The sequence below is a fragment of the Musa acuminata genome, chromosome BXJ2-6 (assembly GCF_036884655.1).
Source record: "Musa acuminata AAA Group cultivar baxijiao chromosome BXJ2-6, Cavendish_Baxijiao_AAA, whole genome shotgun sequence".
Lineage (NCBI taxonomy): Eukaryota > Viridiplantae > Streptophyta > Magnoliopsida > Zingiberales > Musaceae > Musa > Musa acuminata.
The window spans coordinates 35,221,655-35,238,193 of record NC_088343.1 but is presented as its reverse complement, the minus strand read 5'-3'; the positions used below and the strand labels follow the sequence as shown (position 1 = coordinate 35,238,193).

At 39.4% G+C, this 16,539-nt stretch overlaps 2 protein-coding genes and 1 non-coding gene across 8 annotated transcripts; 1 reads left to right on the top strand and 2 right to left on the bottom strand.

Annotated features, from left to right (window-relative positions):
• The first annotated feature begins 1,740 nt into the window (after nucleotides 1-1,740).
• LOC135585094 (protein WVD2-like 4) lies at nucleotides 1,741-6,807 on the top strand. 4 transcript variants are annotated; one of them, XM_065113713.1, is made up of 9 exons: nucleotides 1,741-2,021; nucleotides 2,381-2,655; nucleotides 2,744-2,873; nucleotides 3,009-3,067; nucleotides 3,139-3,197; nucleotides 3,740-3,818; nucleotides 3,905-3,976; nucleotides 4,078-4,188; nucleotides 6,176-6,807. In XM_065113713.1, exons 2-9 carry the CDS (start codon nucleotides 2,419-2,421, stop codon nucleotides 6,626-6,628), a joined length of 1,200 nt encoding a protein of 399 aa, XP_064969785.1. In that variant the 5' UTR covers nucleotides 1,741-2,021; nucleotides 2,381-2,418; the 3' UTR covers nucleotides 6,629-6,807. The 4 variants fall into 4 exon arrangements, with proteins under 4 accessions (XP_064969785.1, XP_064969788.1, XP_064969787.1 ...); XM_065113716.1 differs by lacking the exon at nucleotides 6,176-6,807 and adding an exon at nucleotides 5,381-5,895; XM_065113715.1 differs by having other exon boundaries at nucleotides 1,744-2,021; nucleotides 6,179-6,807.
• A 519-nt stretch (nucleotides 6,808-7,326) lies between these two features.
• LOC135616017 (U4 spliceosomal RNA) lies at nucleotides 7,327-7,483 on the bottom strand. Its single transcript, XR_010488249.1, has one exon. It is a non-coding gene; the product is annotated as a U4 spliceosomal RNA (small nuclear RNA).
• A 1,284-nt stretch (nucleotides 7,484-8,767) lies between these two features.
• LOC103988853 (ABC transporter G family member 22) lies at nucleotides 8,768-16,060 on the bottom strand. 3 transcript variants are annotated; one of them, XM_065113712.1, is made up of 12 exons: nucleotides 15,811-16,060; nucleotides 15,567-15,676; nucleotides 15,052-15,448; nucleotides 14,693-14,763; nucleotides 14,256-14,491; nucleotides 13,763-13,918; nucleotides 13,413-13,596; nucleotides 12,933-13,241; nucleotides 12,323-12,610; nucleotides 11,034-11,318; nucleotides 10,844-10,951; nucleotides 8,768-9,246 (listed from the first exon to the last, which is right to left on the bottom strand). In XM_065113712.1, the coding sequence occupies exons 3-12, from the start codon at nucleotides 15,404-15,406 to the stop codon at nucleotides 9,031-9,033; spliced, it is 2,208 nt and encodes a 735-aa protein (XP_064969784.1). In that variant the 5' UTR covers nucleotides 15,407-15,448; nucleotides 15,567-15,676; nucleotides 15,811-16,060; the 3' UTR covers nucleotides 8,768-9,030. The 3 variants fall into 3 exon arrangements, with proteins under 3 accessions (XP_064969784.1, XP_009405791.2, XP_009405790.2); XM_009407516.3 differs by having other exon boundaries at nucleotides 15,606-15,676; nucleotides 15,811-15,923; XM_009407515.3 differs by lacking the exon at nucleotides 15,567-15,676 and having other exon boundaries at nucleotides 8,828-9,246; nucleotides 15,811-15,950.
• Between the last annotated feature and the right edge of the window lie 479 nt (nucleotides 16,061-16,539).

The following is a 16,539-nucleotide window of genomic DNA, read 5'->3' as shown; positions in this document are numbered from 1 at the left end:
GTTAAATATAATATATTAAAAAAATTCGATATTATCTTTGTTGTGAGAATGATAGTGAAGTGATTTGACTAATCTCTTTGAATGAATCAATTATATAAAAAAAATTAAAGAGGAAGAATTATATTGATATTTGAATGAATCAATTATAGTTGTTTATGAATATATTTATATAGTCTAAAAAAATCTCAAAAGTCATCCTGAAAGGATATTATCCCAATGGTAGATAAAATGACTACTAATTATATATTGCATAAAATTTTTAGCTTTTAAAAATATTTTCAACATGAGTGAACTAGTGAGTTTTGTGTTGGACTGCAACACTAGGAAAGAGACAAAGTTCAAATATGTTCCTTGGCATTCACAGACACTCTATCCATCTCCTACCCATCTCAAATGACCCTCCCAAAAATATATATATATATATATATCTCTCATCCTCTAACATTTAAAATACTATAATGCGAGGCATTAAAGTCTCAAACCCATTCATGACTACCCAATAAGCTCTACTGTTTCTGAAAAGACTGCATTAAGAATTGTTCTAGTGTGATGATAAAGCTTGCATCTCATCCTTCACCCACAAGAATCATCAGGTGCTCGGTTCAAGAATCACTGGGATGCAGTCAAAGTAACATTCAAAATTAAGGATTGGTTGATGTATAAATACATCTCTCAAGATCTTACTCTATGGTTGGGAAGAAACACACTTGAAAATTTTCTACTTGTAAATTCACTCACACCTATATCTGAATGATTGTCTGACATTAGTTTCACTGTGCTCGAGAGGTTGCAAACATTAGTTTCACTGTGTTTTTCAGAAAAAAAAGAAATTGTGTACAGATAATTCAAATCTTCATCCCAAAATTTAAATCTCAGGTTAACCAAAATCTACTGCAAGAGAGCTGCTTAATAATCCTCCCTCACTGGAATCTATGTGATAAGTGTAACGTTATTAATAATAATTTTCATGTACCGATTTGCCTTTACTCGATTTCCTACCTGTCTCAGTATTTACTGAGTGGTTCTCGAATGAGCAGTGCTTCGTGCGGGTTTCTTTGTGTGTGGGGCGGCGGGGGGGGGGGGGGGGGGGGTTCGCGGAGCGTTTTCGCGCAATCTCTCGCCCCAATCGTCCACGTGGCCCACCTTATCTTATGATGATCATCAGATGTAGATCGGACGGCTGATGCTGGCGGACAGCGAACCCTTGCTGTTTTGGGTTTCACAGCACCCGTCGCCAGGGTGAAAACACCGCCCGCACAGCTGTCCCCATGTTCCGACGGGTGGGGGCCCATCGAACGGCTCGGATCGACAGCTGCTCGCTTTCCGCCGTCCGATCCTCCTACCCCCCACGTTCTCGCCAGCTCACTCCCTGAAACGGACACGGAACGCCAACACATACCTACGTTATCGCGGTACCTCGCTGGTCGTCGCCGGGCCCGTCTCTCGTTCAGTCATCGGACTGGTGCGCAGATAGGTACACGACGAAAAGGTAGCGAAGAACTGACTCGCATAAAACCTTCTGCAACTCGGAAGTGCCACGTCAGCAGAAAAGAACAATTCGCCGCCGGTCCACCGTACGTTATCCTACTCCAGAGAATGTGGATAGACGACTTCACCCTCACCGCGGAGTCTCCGTCGACGTCCTTTTCTTTACGCAAGGCCGGGCCAAAGACAAAGGGTATATTAGTCATGAAGTAGTGGCATTCTGGTAAAATGGATCCTCACCTCGGTTTAGTTCGGGTCGTCCTTGTCCTCTGGTTGTCTCGTTACACAGGCGGCGGAGACGAGGGCGGATCGGAGACGAGCGGCGATGCAGACTAGGGGTTAGGAGGCGCAGGTACCACGATTTGGACGCAGGAATCTGTCGTCCTCTTCGGTAGGTAGGGCCTTGGGCGCTCGGTCTGGAGCCTAGCGTTTCGATCTCTTCGGGAGGCTTTGGATCATGGCCGCCCTCCCTCGTTTCGCTGATCGCCTGTGGGGTCTCACTCCGTTGTTTTGAACTCAGACTTCTAGCTCTTTAGGTATACTTTTCTGTTCTTGATCTATTTGTGTTTTTGTTTGTTCCCGTTTTGGGAGTTTCCGATGTGGGATTTGGATGATGAGTCTTGAACTCGATGCTGCAAATGTGGATCTCTAGTTGTAATGAGAAGCCTTCATAGATCTTTGAGAATGTACGTGTTTGCCTTTGTCTTCACTGTCATCTTTGGTCTAATTCAGTTGGATTAGCTTGAAACACTGGATGATCTATTGTTTACAATCACCAGCAATTGAAGTAGGTTAAATGACGTCAATTTTAGGCGTGCTTTTTCAGATTTGTAGAGTTAATCTGGTAGAGCCAAATTTGAGGGGAAAAATGACCTTTTTTAAGTGATTATTGTAGACTTCAGCATCTAGGTGGTCGTGGATTTCTACTATAAGATGGAATCTCATAATGGAGTTGAACTGGAGTTGGAAAAAGAAACTCTGGAGAAAGATTCAGTGGCCAATGGATGTGGGCCAAATATGGAGAATGAAGTTGGCGGCGGTGGCACTGATGCCGTGCAAACCGAAGATGGTTCTCTGGATAAACCAGAAAGGGAAGTTGTTGACTTTCCCGGAGAGGATAATGAAAGTTCTTTAGCTGCTACGGAAATCAAAGCTTCCAATCTCCCAAAGGTATGGGTTTGATTTGCCTTCTGCATGCTGTTTCTCTATACTCTAGGGCATAGTGGACTATGATTTAACACGATCCTTATGTGTCTAGACATCGGGATCTTATGGAGGCAACCGATGGAAGAAAGCACAGAAAGATCAAGGTGGTCAGAATGGTCATTCAAATGAATTTCGGAAGAAAAAACCTGTTCTTTCACCGAATCTCTCATTTCCTTCCAAAGGTAATGTTGGCACCAATCTGATGAAGAGCACCACAGTTACGTGGCTGCCTAAAGATGCAACATCAATTATAAAATGGTTTGATCAATTTTCTAAATAAATTTATTTATCCTTTGATGAGGCCATTCTCTTTACAGGCACTCTTCCCGCTAAGCAATCTTCCTTGGCTGCTGCAACTAGCACTCGTAAATCATTAGTAAGTCTCTTGTGGCTTAACTAATTGTATGGTATTGTTTGCTAAACATTTAAGTATTTGTTTGATACCAGTCCACAAAGCCTGGCTCAGTGGATGCAGCTGCTAAAGATACTTCTGAAGAAAGTGGAATGTAAGCTTTGTATATTTTTCAAGTTCTGTTGTTTCTGTTTTCCTTAGCCATCTCTCATTTATGTGTATGTTTAATTCCTTCACAAATTCTTCATAGTACACGGGCAATGATGGTTATGCATTTTTTTTAAATATTCAACATAATGAGAATATATCAATAAAGCATTTTAAAGTGACATGCATCTGCTCATTTAAAGTGTTGTAATCAGATAAATACCAGACAATGATGACATATTGTTTCCATTTTGTTGCATATTCTACCATTGGGCCATCTTATGATGGGTTGTTTCTTGCACAATCAGACTGGTTTCCCGGTTGAGCAATTTTCATTTGGGCTGCAAGAAATAGTACATTGTCATATCATAATATGTCAAGTGGTAAATAGTTACATGACCCCGAGCCTTGTGTTTCGGGTTAAAAATGATTATGAATCCCATTCCACTATGTTGTGCAGCTTTGACTTTCTCATTATGTGTTGTATGTTCGTGGCATATTCTTTATCTGCCAGATACTTATCATTGAGTTTATGTTCGTCTTTGTCAGTGGTTCCACTCCAGGTGCAAGAAGCAGTATCTCTGGTTTTAATTTCAGCTTGGATGAGCGTGCTGAGAAACGTAAGGAGGTTAGTTAATAGTTTGTCTTCTGTCTTCTCCTAAAATCTCCCTTCATCTTTTCCTAACTTGGAAAATATATACAATATTTTCTCAGTTTTTTATGAAGCTTGAGGAGAAGAATCATGCAAAGGAAGTAGAAAAAACTAATTTGCAAGTAAAATCTAAGGTAACATCTTTATGAAATTCAAAATTTTCTTTCTTCCAAGAAATTATTTCTTCAGATCTTTCTCCGTTGAGCTAAGTTCTGTATCAAGTTATATAATACAGGAAAGTCAAGAGGCTGAGATCCGAAAGCTGAGGAAGAGCTTGACCTTTAAGGCAACACCAATGCCAAGCTTTTATCAAGAACCTGGTCCTCCAAAAGTTGAACTGAAGAAGGTAGAAGTTGTTCTATCTACTATTTATGTCTGAAGAGTGCAACCATAGTTTCATGATCTTGTCAAAGTAGGAATGTCATAATCTTTTATGGATACTTGTGCAAAAATCTACAACAAGAACTAGGCTAATTTAACTACTCAACCCTCGATGACTCAGTCATTTAGGAGTTCATGGAGATATATACTAGCTTCAGAATTTAAGTGGCATTCTTATTTTTGCGTAAGTAATTGAAATTTCAAGCAGTGTCTCCCTCCCCCTACTAGCTTCTCTTTTTCTTCTAAAAACAGAAAAAGGCATTGCACCCTTGTTATTTAAGGTTGGGGTAAATTTTGGGTTCCAGTATATCAGTTTTCTTCTGTAAGTATTTGCTTCCCTACAGCTTATTCATGGAAATGTACTCAAAACCTCAAAAAAGGCAATGCACCCAAAACTCAAGAAGGCACGTCATTCATTTGAAAAAAGTATTTTTGTACAAGCATCTTGTAACTGTTGATACATTTGTTGAAATACTCATGAGGATCTTATACCATTTGAATGTTGAACTGAGATGAATATCTTTATTTCCCTAAGAAACAAATTTGCAGTTTTAACTTAGTTAAAGTTATCAATGACCAAAGCTCACTTGAAAGTCAGATAATATGTAGGCATTGTAGCATCATACCACATTGTTGGCATATTGAGAAAGTACAGAGAGCATTATAGCAGTAAATTGTAGATGAGATACTGAGCATTATGCACATAGCTAGGCATAACACATAGCTGAGATGCTTTATCTCACACTTTGGCTTTTGATTCTATTTGATGGTTTAGTTAAGTAAATTGAGATATGAAGTTCCTTGACAGTATCACTGGTAAGCTTAGAAGCTGTGCTAATCTTATTCTGAGAAGCTTTGAAATGTAGCTCAAGGAGATGGAATTACATAAAGAACAATTTCAGTATTTCACATATTTCTTGCAAGTTGCAATTCAATATTTATTTGTTAGGATTTATGTTACTTTTGGTTTTACTGGCGAACTGTTAAGCTTGGGCTAAAATATATGTTTAATGTTTATTAGTTATTACACTAGTTAATGCATACAAAGTTAGTAATTCTTACTACATACGCAGACAAATTTTTTTTGGCATGGTCAGCTGAATTTGTTAGGCACTCACCAAATCACTGCTGACAAATTTCTAATCCTACTATGTCAGGATATGAACATTGATTGTCAAGTAGAAATTACTATGCCAAACATCCCAACCATGTTGTATTACTCACTACAGAATTTGTGATGAGGAACATAAATTTGGACTACAGGAAGTATTTCTTTTTCTCCTTAACTTCTTGCACTAGAGTGGCTAATGTGATGGTCACAAATTGTCTGACTCATCTGATTGAGGTGGTCTAAAAACAGGCACATGCAGTTCTAGAGGTCAGACGTCTTTTTCAAAAAAATTGGGTTACTCAAGAATCTTTTCACTACAACTCAATCTAAATTAACTGTCATGTTTATATGTAATTAAATACTTATTAAACAAAAAATAATCTGTGGCACATTTCAGGATTGACACTTCCTTTGAAAATTGTTGCACTCTTTAATGTCTCACTGCTTCATACTCTGAGTCACTAGGCTAATTTGCCATGGACACGAAGGTACTGTCGTATTTTCTTTGTTTTGTATCTCCAATTCGAAGATTTAGCCTAAAGTATTTATAAATTTTCATGACATTCGATTTGATTGGGTGGTTGGAATTTTGAACGTAATCCAGTGGGTACTATTTCAATATATTTATTAGTCATTTGATGTAACTGATCCTTTTGTGCAACTTCAGTACATCAGTAGCAAATGCAGAATATGATGGAAATTCCTTTTCTTTTATGATATTTATACAATTTCTTTTCCCTTGGTATTATGTTTTTCCACATCATTATGATGATAACCATGTTTTAATAAAGTTTACCTTCACTAGAAAAGAAACTGTACAACCGATCTGATGATCTTGTAGCAGATACCACCAACACGTGCTAAGTCGCCAAAGCTTGGTCGACGCAAGGTACCTACCGCCGTAACAGATAATCCTTCAGAAGGTAGCATCTCATGTGAGAGCCCACGCCCTGCTCCCTCCTCTAGCGAGCCAAATGAAGCTGTGACATCCATTAAAGGGAGCTCAACTTCAAAGAACCCTACAAAGAAATCACTCTCAAAGCTTCCGTCGCAGGAATCGAAAACTTCAACACCTGACATGAAATCAGCTGCCACAAAACGGAAAGTGTCAAACATGAAGGCCAAACTTGAGAAAGCTAAAGTGGAAGGGAGTGATAACAAACTGATTGAAGTTGCCCCTGAAGCTAGCACAGAAGTGGAACCAGTCCTTGATAACAGAGTCGGGGAAGATAACCCTGTTCTTAACCCTTCCGACCCTGTAATTGCTTCTCTGGAAGAACCAGCGCAAGGATAAAAAGGGTTGGGCCTCCTATCCTATGTATCCCCTTTGTGCCAATTTACGAGCTGCAGTGTGTTTGCTGCTTGGTGAGTATGATGCTGTTTCATGGTGCTCATTCCATTGTTTCCCAAGGAGACATTGGTCTATTGGACTTTTATTTTGGTGATGTATATTATTCATTGTCTTTGCCGTCAGATTAATTTTGCATTGTAAAAAGGCCTGCATGTCACGGATTTGGACTCATGATCTGAATGATAAGGCCATTATCTGATGAAAAAGGAGCTAGTCTCTTTGTCCATGCAGGAGTTCCCACTATACTGCAGGTCATCTGACTGGGTTACGTACCATTGACATAACTACAAGGCACCGATCGACATGCTATTATTCTCTTTGTTTCACAAAGGACTTGCTGACTTGAACTTGGCAAGACTGGAACACCAAGGACATGTTTCCATGTATTGCTCATCCAAGTCCCCTTTTTTATTCATCTTCTCTCAGGTCTTCTTCCAGGGATCAAAGAGAACTTAAATTGTTATAGCAAATGGCTATTATAGCAAACTTAAATTATCCATTTTACATCATGATTACGTTTGAATGTAATAAACACATGATTACGTTTGAATGTAATAAACATTTTATGTGATCATCAAAAATTGTTACACGAGATAGCTTAAGGCTATGCAAGAAGAGAAAAGTTCGACTTTGAATTGTAGGGCTTTACCCTGGGTTAGAGGGAGCCCTTCCAGAAATTCTCGATGGCGCAGGGATAAACCCCGGCCAAAGAGGGGGTTTGGAAATAGTTTTCAACCAGCAATTGTCGCGCCTCGGTTATAACCTCACTAGCTGCGACATTGCCCCAAGCGCAAAGATGCCTTAATCACTTCACCATCCCCTACTCTTATGGAGGGGCTCACTCGCTCACCCTCCTCCGTCAACGATGTGGGACTAAACTCTCTCTGTTCTTCTTGCTGCCGGTTCACGCATCGAGCTCACTGTTCATGTTTATTTCTTGTTGCAATTCCACAAACGCCAGTTGTGCATCTATGAATACTGTCCAGTGGCCGTCGAGACTCTGCAGTCGTCGTCGAAACAGGAAGTTCCATCGATTTATGCTTCAATTCGACCACCGACCAAGTTGTGCAAGGGCCAATCTGCAGTCGTCGCCGAAGCAGCAGATCGCCTCGCACTACGCCGACGTCTCCCTAGCGGACTCCGCGAACCGCGCTCTCCTATTCTCTGGCTCCAGTTGGACCCGGCGGACTACGTGGGATGAAACATCCGCCGCTGCCTTCGTCGAACGGGGAGGTTGGGCCGTTCTCCCTCGGATCGCCATTGGCGGTCTGACGGCAGCAACCAAACGCTATAATGACGACGGTAAGACGTCATATATTTTAGCTTCTCCTCTCCACTTCTCTGACAACCAAAGCTGTGCAGGCTCTCCGGGAGGGTGCGGGCGAAGAGAAGCATCAGAGGAGAACGGAGGCCATCATTTCTCTCCGGCGCCAGAGTCCGGTCGGCGAGGCGGTAGCGACCTCGCGGCTCCGGCAACCAGAAGTAACGTTTCCCTTCTCTTCTTTCATCAATCACAGAGAAGTAGAAATAGAAACGCCACAATTAGCGAAAGGGAAGAAGACAGGGGATCAGTACTCCGCCGGAATAAGATAAATATGCGTAATAGATCGACGCTGGCTCTAGACGTGGACTTGGTTTTTGGGCAAATCCTCCGTTGGTTTATTCGAACATTCTTCTTCGCGAGACATAATACACCAGCGTAACGAGTTGTTTCGCACCCGCGAATCCTCGCTTCCCCCCCCCCCCCCCCCACCGACTACTTGAAAGTGTGGGTCCCATCGCGAAAAGGAAGCGGGGCGGGGGTGGCAATACTTTCACGCCCCATCTCACGGTATCGGTGGGCCCCTTCGTGGGTGTCGCACTGGAGGTGTGGGAAGTGGGAAACGCAGGGTTCAGGCGAACGAGTTGACCGAGTCACTGAGCCGGACTCGCCTGCCGAAACGTCAGGGTGAGGCGACCGAGTCCGACTCTCCTCCCTTGGCGACTCGGACCCGTGCGTGACTCGCGTCATAGGTAGTTAACTCAAAAGGATTAAATAATAATAATAATAATAGTTTATTATTATTATTTCTGCAAAAGGAGTAATATAAATTGATATGTTTTCTGATTCTTTAAGCTACAACACGATAGATTGTTGCTAGATTGACTTCTAATTATCCACTGCACGTAGCTTAATATTTCCGTCTTTGCAAGATTTTCATATCCTTTCTTGCAGCATGATGACTACAAACTATCAGAGATGGACATAGTAACAGGCTCCACATACATCTTTCTCATGCAGCTTGGCAGGTAGTATCTAACCTTCTCTAGTTTGCCTTGATTAGTGGTCGAGATTTCGCTTGAGATCAATTTGGCAGCTTCATTCTTCTTAGGAAAACATATGCCATGATTCGGTAGGTAAGCACCATGACTGTCAGAGCTGTGATCTCCTTAACACCATTGTCGAGGTGGGTGACATTTAGAGAGGATGGTACATGGTCATACTGCACCTTGAGTAGGAGCCTGTAAGTGTGGTAGTTGAAAGATACATAGCGCAGCCATGAAATGAAGACAGGAACTCTCTGCAACATTGACAGGAGCAACATATTAGCCATTCTGTCCAGTATACCTGGCAGTGCATCAATGACAAGGACAACATATGCAAAAACAAACTTGATTTACTTGTTTTTGTTATGATTGATAAGTATTTTGATTCCTAAACCTAAATCCTCAGTGAACCATGTTACTTGACAGAAAAAGGAACTTAAAGTACGGAAAAAATATTGGACATTAAGATTTGATTGTTTTATAAATATCATATATATCTTAAGATCTTAGTGGAGGAGGTGCGATTGAAAAACATATTTTATGCACCTAGGATTTTCTGAGAGGGTGCACAAGTAGGGGTTCTGGATTTGAGTTTGATTTAACTCAAGAGAAAGTTTTGGTCTTTGTATTTTATTTTCCTCACATTATTTTTTGAGAGAGTACACGGATTTTGAGCTTGGCTTAGATTTAGCATAAGAGAAAGTTTTAATCTTTGTATTTTATTGTTCTCACATAATGAACAATTTTGGTTTTTATCACCATGGATCTAGGCATGAAGTGTCTCGCCATATAAATCTTACATCAATTAATTTTCTAAGATTGTATTTTACTGTTAATTCTCTGGATTGTTCTTTTGGAATCAAAATCTTTTAATCCCAGCTTTTTGTAACTAGGTCACTAAGTATCAAGTAGATTAGCAAACAATCTATTGCTACAATTCAAGAATTTGCTCCTCTTGGTGTGGTGAACAAAAATGACAAATTTGTTTGCTTGAAGGAGGCTAGAAAAAGAAAAAAGTCTATTTCTACTAGTTTCAATGGATTAGTCGTGTTATAGAAACATGAACATCTACTGTATCATACATTCACACTAGGAGAACAAATCCACTACATGAGGCTCCTGCCAATGCAGGGGTTTGGAAGGGTCGACATATATAGTCTTTCCTCCATATTTAGAGACTAATCTCTTAGGTCGCAAGTGAGCAACCACACTGATAAAATTTATGTATCCGATACTCTGTTATTTTACATTGTATTCAGTAAATTTTAATTGGAATCAGCTTATAGTTTTATATATTATGCTCGGGGTTCTTAGCTCTATAAAATTTCCAGTGAAATGCAATTATTTTCTAGCCTGTTAGCTTGAGATTATAGTATGCAACAAGCAAATTAATTGTTGGTGAGATATTGTATTTCAATTTCTGTACAAGTCTTGCTTATTCTGATTGATTTTTCCAATGTCTGAAAGAACCTTGCTTTTAGCATTTCTGCAGCTGCATAGCCTAATACCTACAATCTCACTGTTCTGATTAATATTTCAAATGCTCGAAAGAAACTTGCTTTTAGTATTTGTCAATTTACATATCTTTATACCAATTGATATTACTATGCAATGATAAGAGAAAGGATGTTTCCTAATGTGTATCAAAGAAGAAAACTCTTCATCACTAATTATAATTAGGTATACCTGATTATATCACCTATTGATCTTACTTTTCATCCTTTAAGAATTTGTTAAATTACATACTTAATACCAGTTGATCTCACTGTGATGATGACAGATAGGATGTTTTCTAATATGTACTAAAGAAGGAAAACTTTCACTCGATAAAAATTGAACTATGGTGCTTACCCGCACAAAGAATCCACCAGCCAACATAAATGTCATCACTGTCACTGAACCTAGAGTGGTTGCCTTCTTGATGTCCATCAGTGAAGCGCCAATTACCAACCCTAGACCCTGCACATATGCTGTTTATTTAAGCAAAAGAATGCAGATATGCTGTGTCAAGTGGTATGCAAATTCTTATCCTTGCACATACCTGAGCAGCAATGATACTGAGAAACACAACAAGCATAGTGAGAAAGAAATGCTCGATGCTTCGTCTTAATCCTGCCATGAAGTAGACAATCAACAGAAATATTATTGGCAGGATGAGGTCTAGTGGCAAATCACTTGTTGTCCTGGCCATGAAATATGCACTTAGCTTGTACATGTCTACTGCTCTTTCCTTGGTCAACATAGCTCTTTCTTGTGGAAATGTGAAGATTGCTGTGAAAACAGGGAAGAAGCCCCAGAAAACTGAAATAAAGAACAGCAATCCAGCCTGCAGTATTCCATTTCAGATGGTAAACTGTTATTTTCACTTAAAAATATATAGCAAACTTACATAAAGTTTAGAGTTTCCATGTTGTATGTAACTCTCAATTGGTTGATACTAGTTTACTTGTAGTAATTAAATACTCATTTAATCTCAGCATCGGAGGCTTTGACCAAGGAACTGTGGTACTAATGTGCTGCTTGCTCTATTTTGATGCAAATGATTTTACTGTTCGCTTAAAGTTTTTTTGATTATAATGTTACAATGAATTTTTCTCAACATTTTTTTCAGACATACATGAATAATGATCCATGTATCTACTTGGAGCATAATTAAGTGAATACAAGAGACAAAATTATTAAAATAGAGATTTCCTGTGCAAGAAATTTTAGGATTAGAAGATTTGCACTACTTTTACAGTTCCAAGAAACTTGAGGAGTCATTAAGATAGCAATCAAATCTGTGAAAGCTCAACAAATCAGAAACATCTACAAACTGTTAAATCACAGTTTGTATTGAGATTTCAACTGGAAGATTAATGGTAAATTTTGTGATTCTGTTAGCCAAATCACATATGCTTCTATACACTGCTATGTGCAGTCCTATTTATATAACTCGACATAAATTAGGAATATCAGTTGTAGTTTCAAAGATATAAGAAAGTTGGGAGTCAATAAGATAACAATCAAAGAAACAGTGATTGGAAGACTGGTGGTAGAAGTCTTGGTTCTGTTAGTCAAATCAAAGAAACAGTGATTATTGTATGTATACAGATCAAAGAAAATTGGGTCTCATTAAGATAGCAATTGATCTATGAAAGCTCAAAAAGGCAGATAAAAAACCAAATATCGATTGGAAAATTGGTGGCAAAAGCTGTAGCTCCATTACCCAAATCACAGAAGAACATGTAGTAATTAGTGTTCAGTGATATCTGCATTCCTATATGTGTGACATAACATACATGAAGGTTCTATCTATAGGATACAAACACTTGAAGAAACCTTTCTTACCTGATCTTCAAGACTTCTTGTTGTGGTACTACTTGATTTCCACCAGAGCAGACCAAGGATCACTGCAATTGCAAGAACTTGTGTAATTCTCATCCAACTCAGATAATCATGTCTTCTTTCGTTTAGTCCTCTCCAGAACAGAATGGAGTATTGTTGCCACCAGCTTGCTCCCCAATCTCTTTTTTGTGATGACAACGTGGCTTTCAGATCTTCACTAATAGGAAGGGGCATCAAAATCTTTCTCATTTGCTTGTCAGCAACTCGATCCTCGTAGGCCTCCACCAGGTACTATTTCATTATTTGTTGCAGCAGTCAGTAATTTGTAGGGGTTAATTCGCCAAAAGACTAATTAGAAAAGGCAAAATCATACTGCCTCCATCAGCTAATCTTTCTTTACTTTTTCTTCCTGAGGTTTTTTTACTTCCATTGCTGGACAATGTACCAGAATTTTGTATGGTTGGATCACTAATCGTTAGAATCTTCAGCATAATTATGAAAAAGAGTATGAATTTGGATGTCAGCAAAAAGCTTGTTTTCTCCAATTACTAATACAGAGTGGTAATGGTTCTTGGAACTGAATACATTTTAGGGTAAAAGAAGAAGTTTTTACCTCATGCACATCTTCTGGAGATGGTTTGCCATTTCTTGTATTGCTTTCCGATTCTTTTGACTGAACTTTAGACTCCAATACTGATGGTACCGTGACATCATTTATGTTGCCACTTGCAAGATCAAGCAGGAATTCTGCTGGATTCATAGCAATGAGAGGAGAACATCCAATAGATGAGAAGTATTTTATAGCTTTCGATGCTTTCCCAAAGTACAGCAAACTGCCCTTTCCAAGAAGTATCAGTTTATCAAATCTATGGAAGAGTCTGCTAGATGGTTGATGAATTGTAGTCACCACAGTTTTCCCCAACTGCATAGGTTCAAGAGAGACTTGTAGTCACCACAATTTATCATATGTATATATATATACAAACACACACACACACTCTCTCTCTCTTAACTAAAATTTTATCTGAGCTACATGATTTGAGTAATACAGTAAAGGTTACCAGGATAAAATCAACATCATGATGATTGATACCTTAGCTATACCATGCAAAACTTGTATTATTCTTAGGGCTGTTGTTGAATCAAGGCCAGATGTGGGCTCATCAAGAAACAGTAAAGATGGGTTGATTATGATCTCATTTCCAATGCACACCCTTTTCCTCTCACCACCTGAAACTCCTCTTACAAAAGGTCCTCCAATGATAGTATTTTGGCACCTGCAGAATGTTATCAAATTTGAGAACAAGATCGATTAGATCTTCGAAAATTCAGGCAAGTTTCCTTATAAGATTGGAAGTTGAAGAGCCAGTCCACTATAGAGATCTTTGCTCATATTAGGCAACTTTGAGTTAGAATTAAGAACTCAAATAACCAAAAAGCTACCTTTCAAGCCCCAGCTCGTAGATGGCATCCATGGCCCTGTCTTCCTTCTGTTCTCTAGTCATTGTCCTTGGGAGTCGAAGGAGAGCTGCATATGTTAATGTTTCTCTCACAGTGAGATGTGCAAATAGAACATCATCCTGTGCCACGAATCCCATCCTGAAAATTGACATCAGTCTTATAGCAATTTACCAAACTGTAAGTGCACATGATTCTGTCTATGAGAGTAGTTGATAATCTATTACAAGAGTGATGACATCTTGTTCTACACTAAGAAATGAACACATGAATTTGCTGCTGCCATGCACAGTTCTATCTTCACTATCAAGTCAGCTTGTGCCAAAGCTTAACTTCTTGTTTGCTGGACTCTGGAAACAGATTCCTATACATTTAGCCTCTGATACTGCTGACCCAGGTCCTTTCCTATGTATGTGTTGTTATATATCTATGAGATTGGAATTGCTAAACAGAATACAATTTGAACTTGATCATTTACCTGCCCTTTAGAGATTTGGTATATGGTTCATCATTATATGTGACAGATCCTTGAATGATATTAGCCGTAATTCTTCCACCGAGAAGGCTAAGAAGTGTGGTTTTGCCACTGCCAGAAGGCCCCATCAGGGCTAAAAGTTCTCCAGGTCTCACTGAACCTGTAATTCCATGGAGAATTTCCTTCTCTGTAGTAGTTGTCATTCCTTTGAGTACTACACTGTATCTAACCTCTGTAAACTGCAAATTTGACAAAAGGAGATGTCAATCAGGATGCTCTATGATGTGGTTGCTATAGATCAGCCCTCTGTATATTAGTTTAGAATTCAGATTTATGACTCAGTGCCTCTGAGAAACATATTTGAAGAATAGCCTTCTTCTGTTTATGTTCCTTTACAAAGATTCAGCAAGTATTAGAGGGCAACTCCAGCTCAATGATACCTTCAAATATATCGGCAAAGTTGGCTCTGACATCAGACTTTTCCTTGTTTCTTGAATCTCCAGATCAATTTCTGCAGGGTAGTAAACGAACAACATGCAGAGTTAGACGCATCAGGCCACTTTGTACTTGTTACAATATTTTCATAACAAATGATCTGTCCCCGGATTGGCATCTACTTATGACTGCAATGTTTTTGCGTTCGATTATATCATTTAACGGGAATTTGTTTCAACTATGATCATAGTTTTACATGCTTTAAATATATATATGTCTTGGTTTCTACAAGATTCAGAAACTATGCACACACCACTGTATATTATCTTTGAATGATCATGTTGTTCTGATTATACAGCGTTACCATTCTCATTGTTGCCGAAAGCTCTGGTATCAGAAACTTCAGGGAGCGCGGTGAAGCCGGTAAAGGAGTAGGAGAAGCTCAAGCTTGCACTGGAGGCGCGGCTCAGACTTGCCTCACTGCCAACATCTTCAGAATCCATCTTCATGTGTCCACTCCATGTCTTTCTGAGGTGGTGCCCTCCTTTGAAAGACCCCATCAACTTCTTTCCAAAGCTCAACTTTCTTGACAAGCTCGGACTGCCATTAACAGCACTGGTTGGCACAACTTCAGTAGAGCTCATAGTAGGTCCTCTTGTTGCTCCCATCTCCAGCTTGTCCGACTTGGCCATGGCAATTCCAGGTGCTGCTGAATCCATCTTCGGACTCCTGAATTATGCCGTGTTGAGAAATCGAAATGACTGCATGGAAACATATAGGCAATAAGGAGGTGGATAGAGCTATCACAAGCATTTACAGAATAGACACAGTAAACAAAAAAGAAAGAAAATTGTCACGATATGGATTGGTTATCAGAACCAAAACCAAGTGACGAAGATGTTGATTTCCATTTCTGACCAGAGTTGCTTGAAGACTCGAGTACTTCATCTCCTTGTAAATCTATGTTTTCCTTGGAATTGACTTGAAACCTAGAAAAGAGACGAAAGAAGGTTTCTTCTTCCTTTTTTCTCTCGAGAGAAGACTCTTTATGAAGTATGTATTACAGTAATTCCATTTCATGTATAAGCTGAATACCGAGAGCATGGCGACCGAAAAATCTTACCCAAACAAGCATCATCTCAAAGGTGTGAGAATGCATGCAGCAAAGAACAGTTCACATGCTTCATGGAAAGCTACAAAACGATGCGAGGAAGAAACAAGGAGGAAGACAAAGAAAGAACACATGAGAAGTGAAATCAGTCGAGCTAAAAGACACCCTTCTCAGTGAAAGGAGAGAAGGTGGGGTAGGATACGGGCAGGAGGAGTTAGAAGCAGATATCGAGAGCTAGCAAAATGACAAGGGAGTGTATGGGGTGAGGAAGAGCAGTGGACGGCCAGCTTATTTCCACCCAACTCTCTGTCTCATCCCTTTCGACGGACTACACCTCTCATCCAAACCTTCACAATGCTGCACGATGCGGGGGACGTCGGATATCAACTTAATGAAATGAAATGCCGCCACTGATACTGCCACACTGCTTGTAGAAAGAAGTGAATTTTCATTCAAGAATTTTGCTAGCATCATTACCATCAAAATGAGCTATCCATTTTGTTCCACTTTCGTTTCCTTCATCATGGAAATCATATTAGTCCATTTTTTCTGCTCGTAGCTTTTGGAAATGTTTTAGCTCAACAAAAAATAGATGCTGAAAGAGAGTAAAAGAATCTTTCCATTGTTAAAGTATGTCTGTCTTATATTTGATAAAATCATATAGTCTCACATTGATTGAAGAGTATGTGAACCAAAGGCTCATAAGTTCGTCAGATCTTTTTTATCTTTAAAAATATTTTT

Excerpts from the sequence above, each read along its gene's own strand:
- LOC135585094 (XM_065113713.1), top strand. The coding sequence starts at position 2,419 with ATGGAATCTCATAATGGAGTTGAACTGGAGTTGGAAAAAGAAACTCTG. Across the intron at positions 2,874-3,008 it reads TCTCTCATTTCCTTCCAAAG|GCACTCTTCCCGCTAAGCAA; the intron begins GTAATGTTGGCA and ends TTCTCTTTACAG. Across the intron at positions 3,977-4,077 it reads ATTTGCAAGTAAAATCTAAG|GAAAGTCAAGAGGCTGAGAT; the intron begins GTAACATCTTTA and ends TATATAATACAG.
- LOC103988853 (XM_065113712.1), bottom strand. The coding sequence starts at position 15,406 with ATGGATTCAGCAGCACCTGGAATTGCCATGGCCAAGTCGGACAAGCTG. Across the intron at positions 14,492-14,692 it reads CTTTGCCGATATATTTGAAG|TTTACAGAGGTTAGATACAG; the intron begins GTATCATTGAGC and ends TCAAATTTGCAG. Across the intron at positions 9,247-10,843 it reads CTGGTGGATTCTTTGTGCGG|AGAGTTCCTGTCTTCATTTC; the intron begins GTAAGCACCATA and ends TCAATGTTGCAG.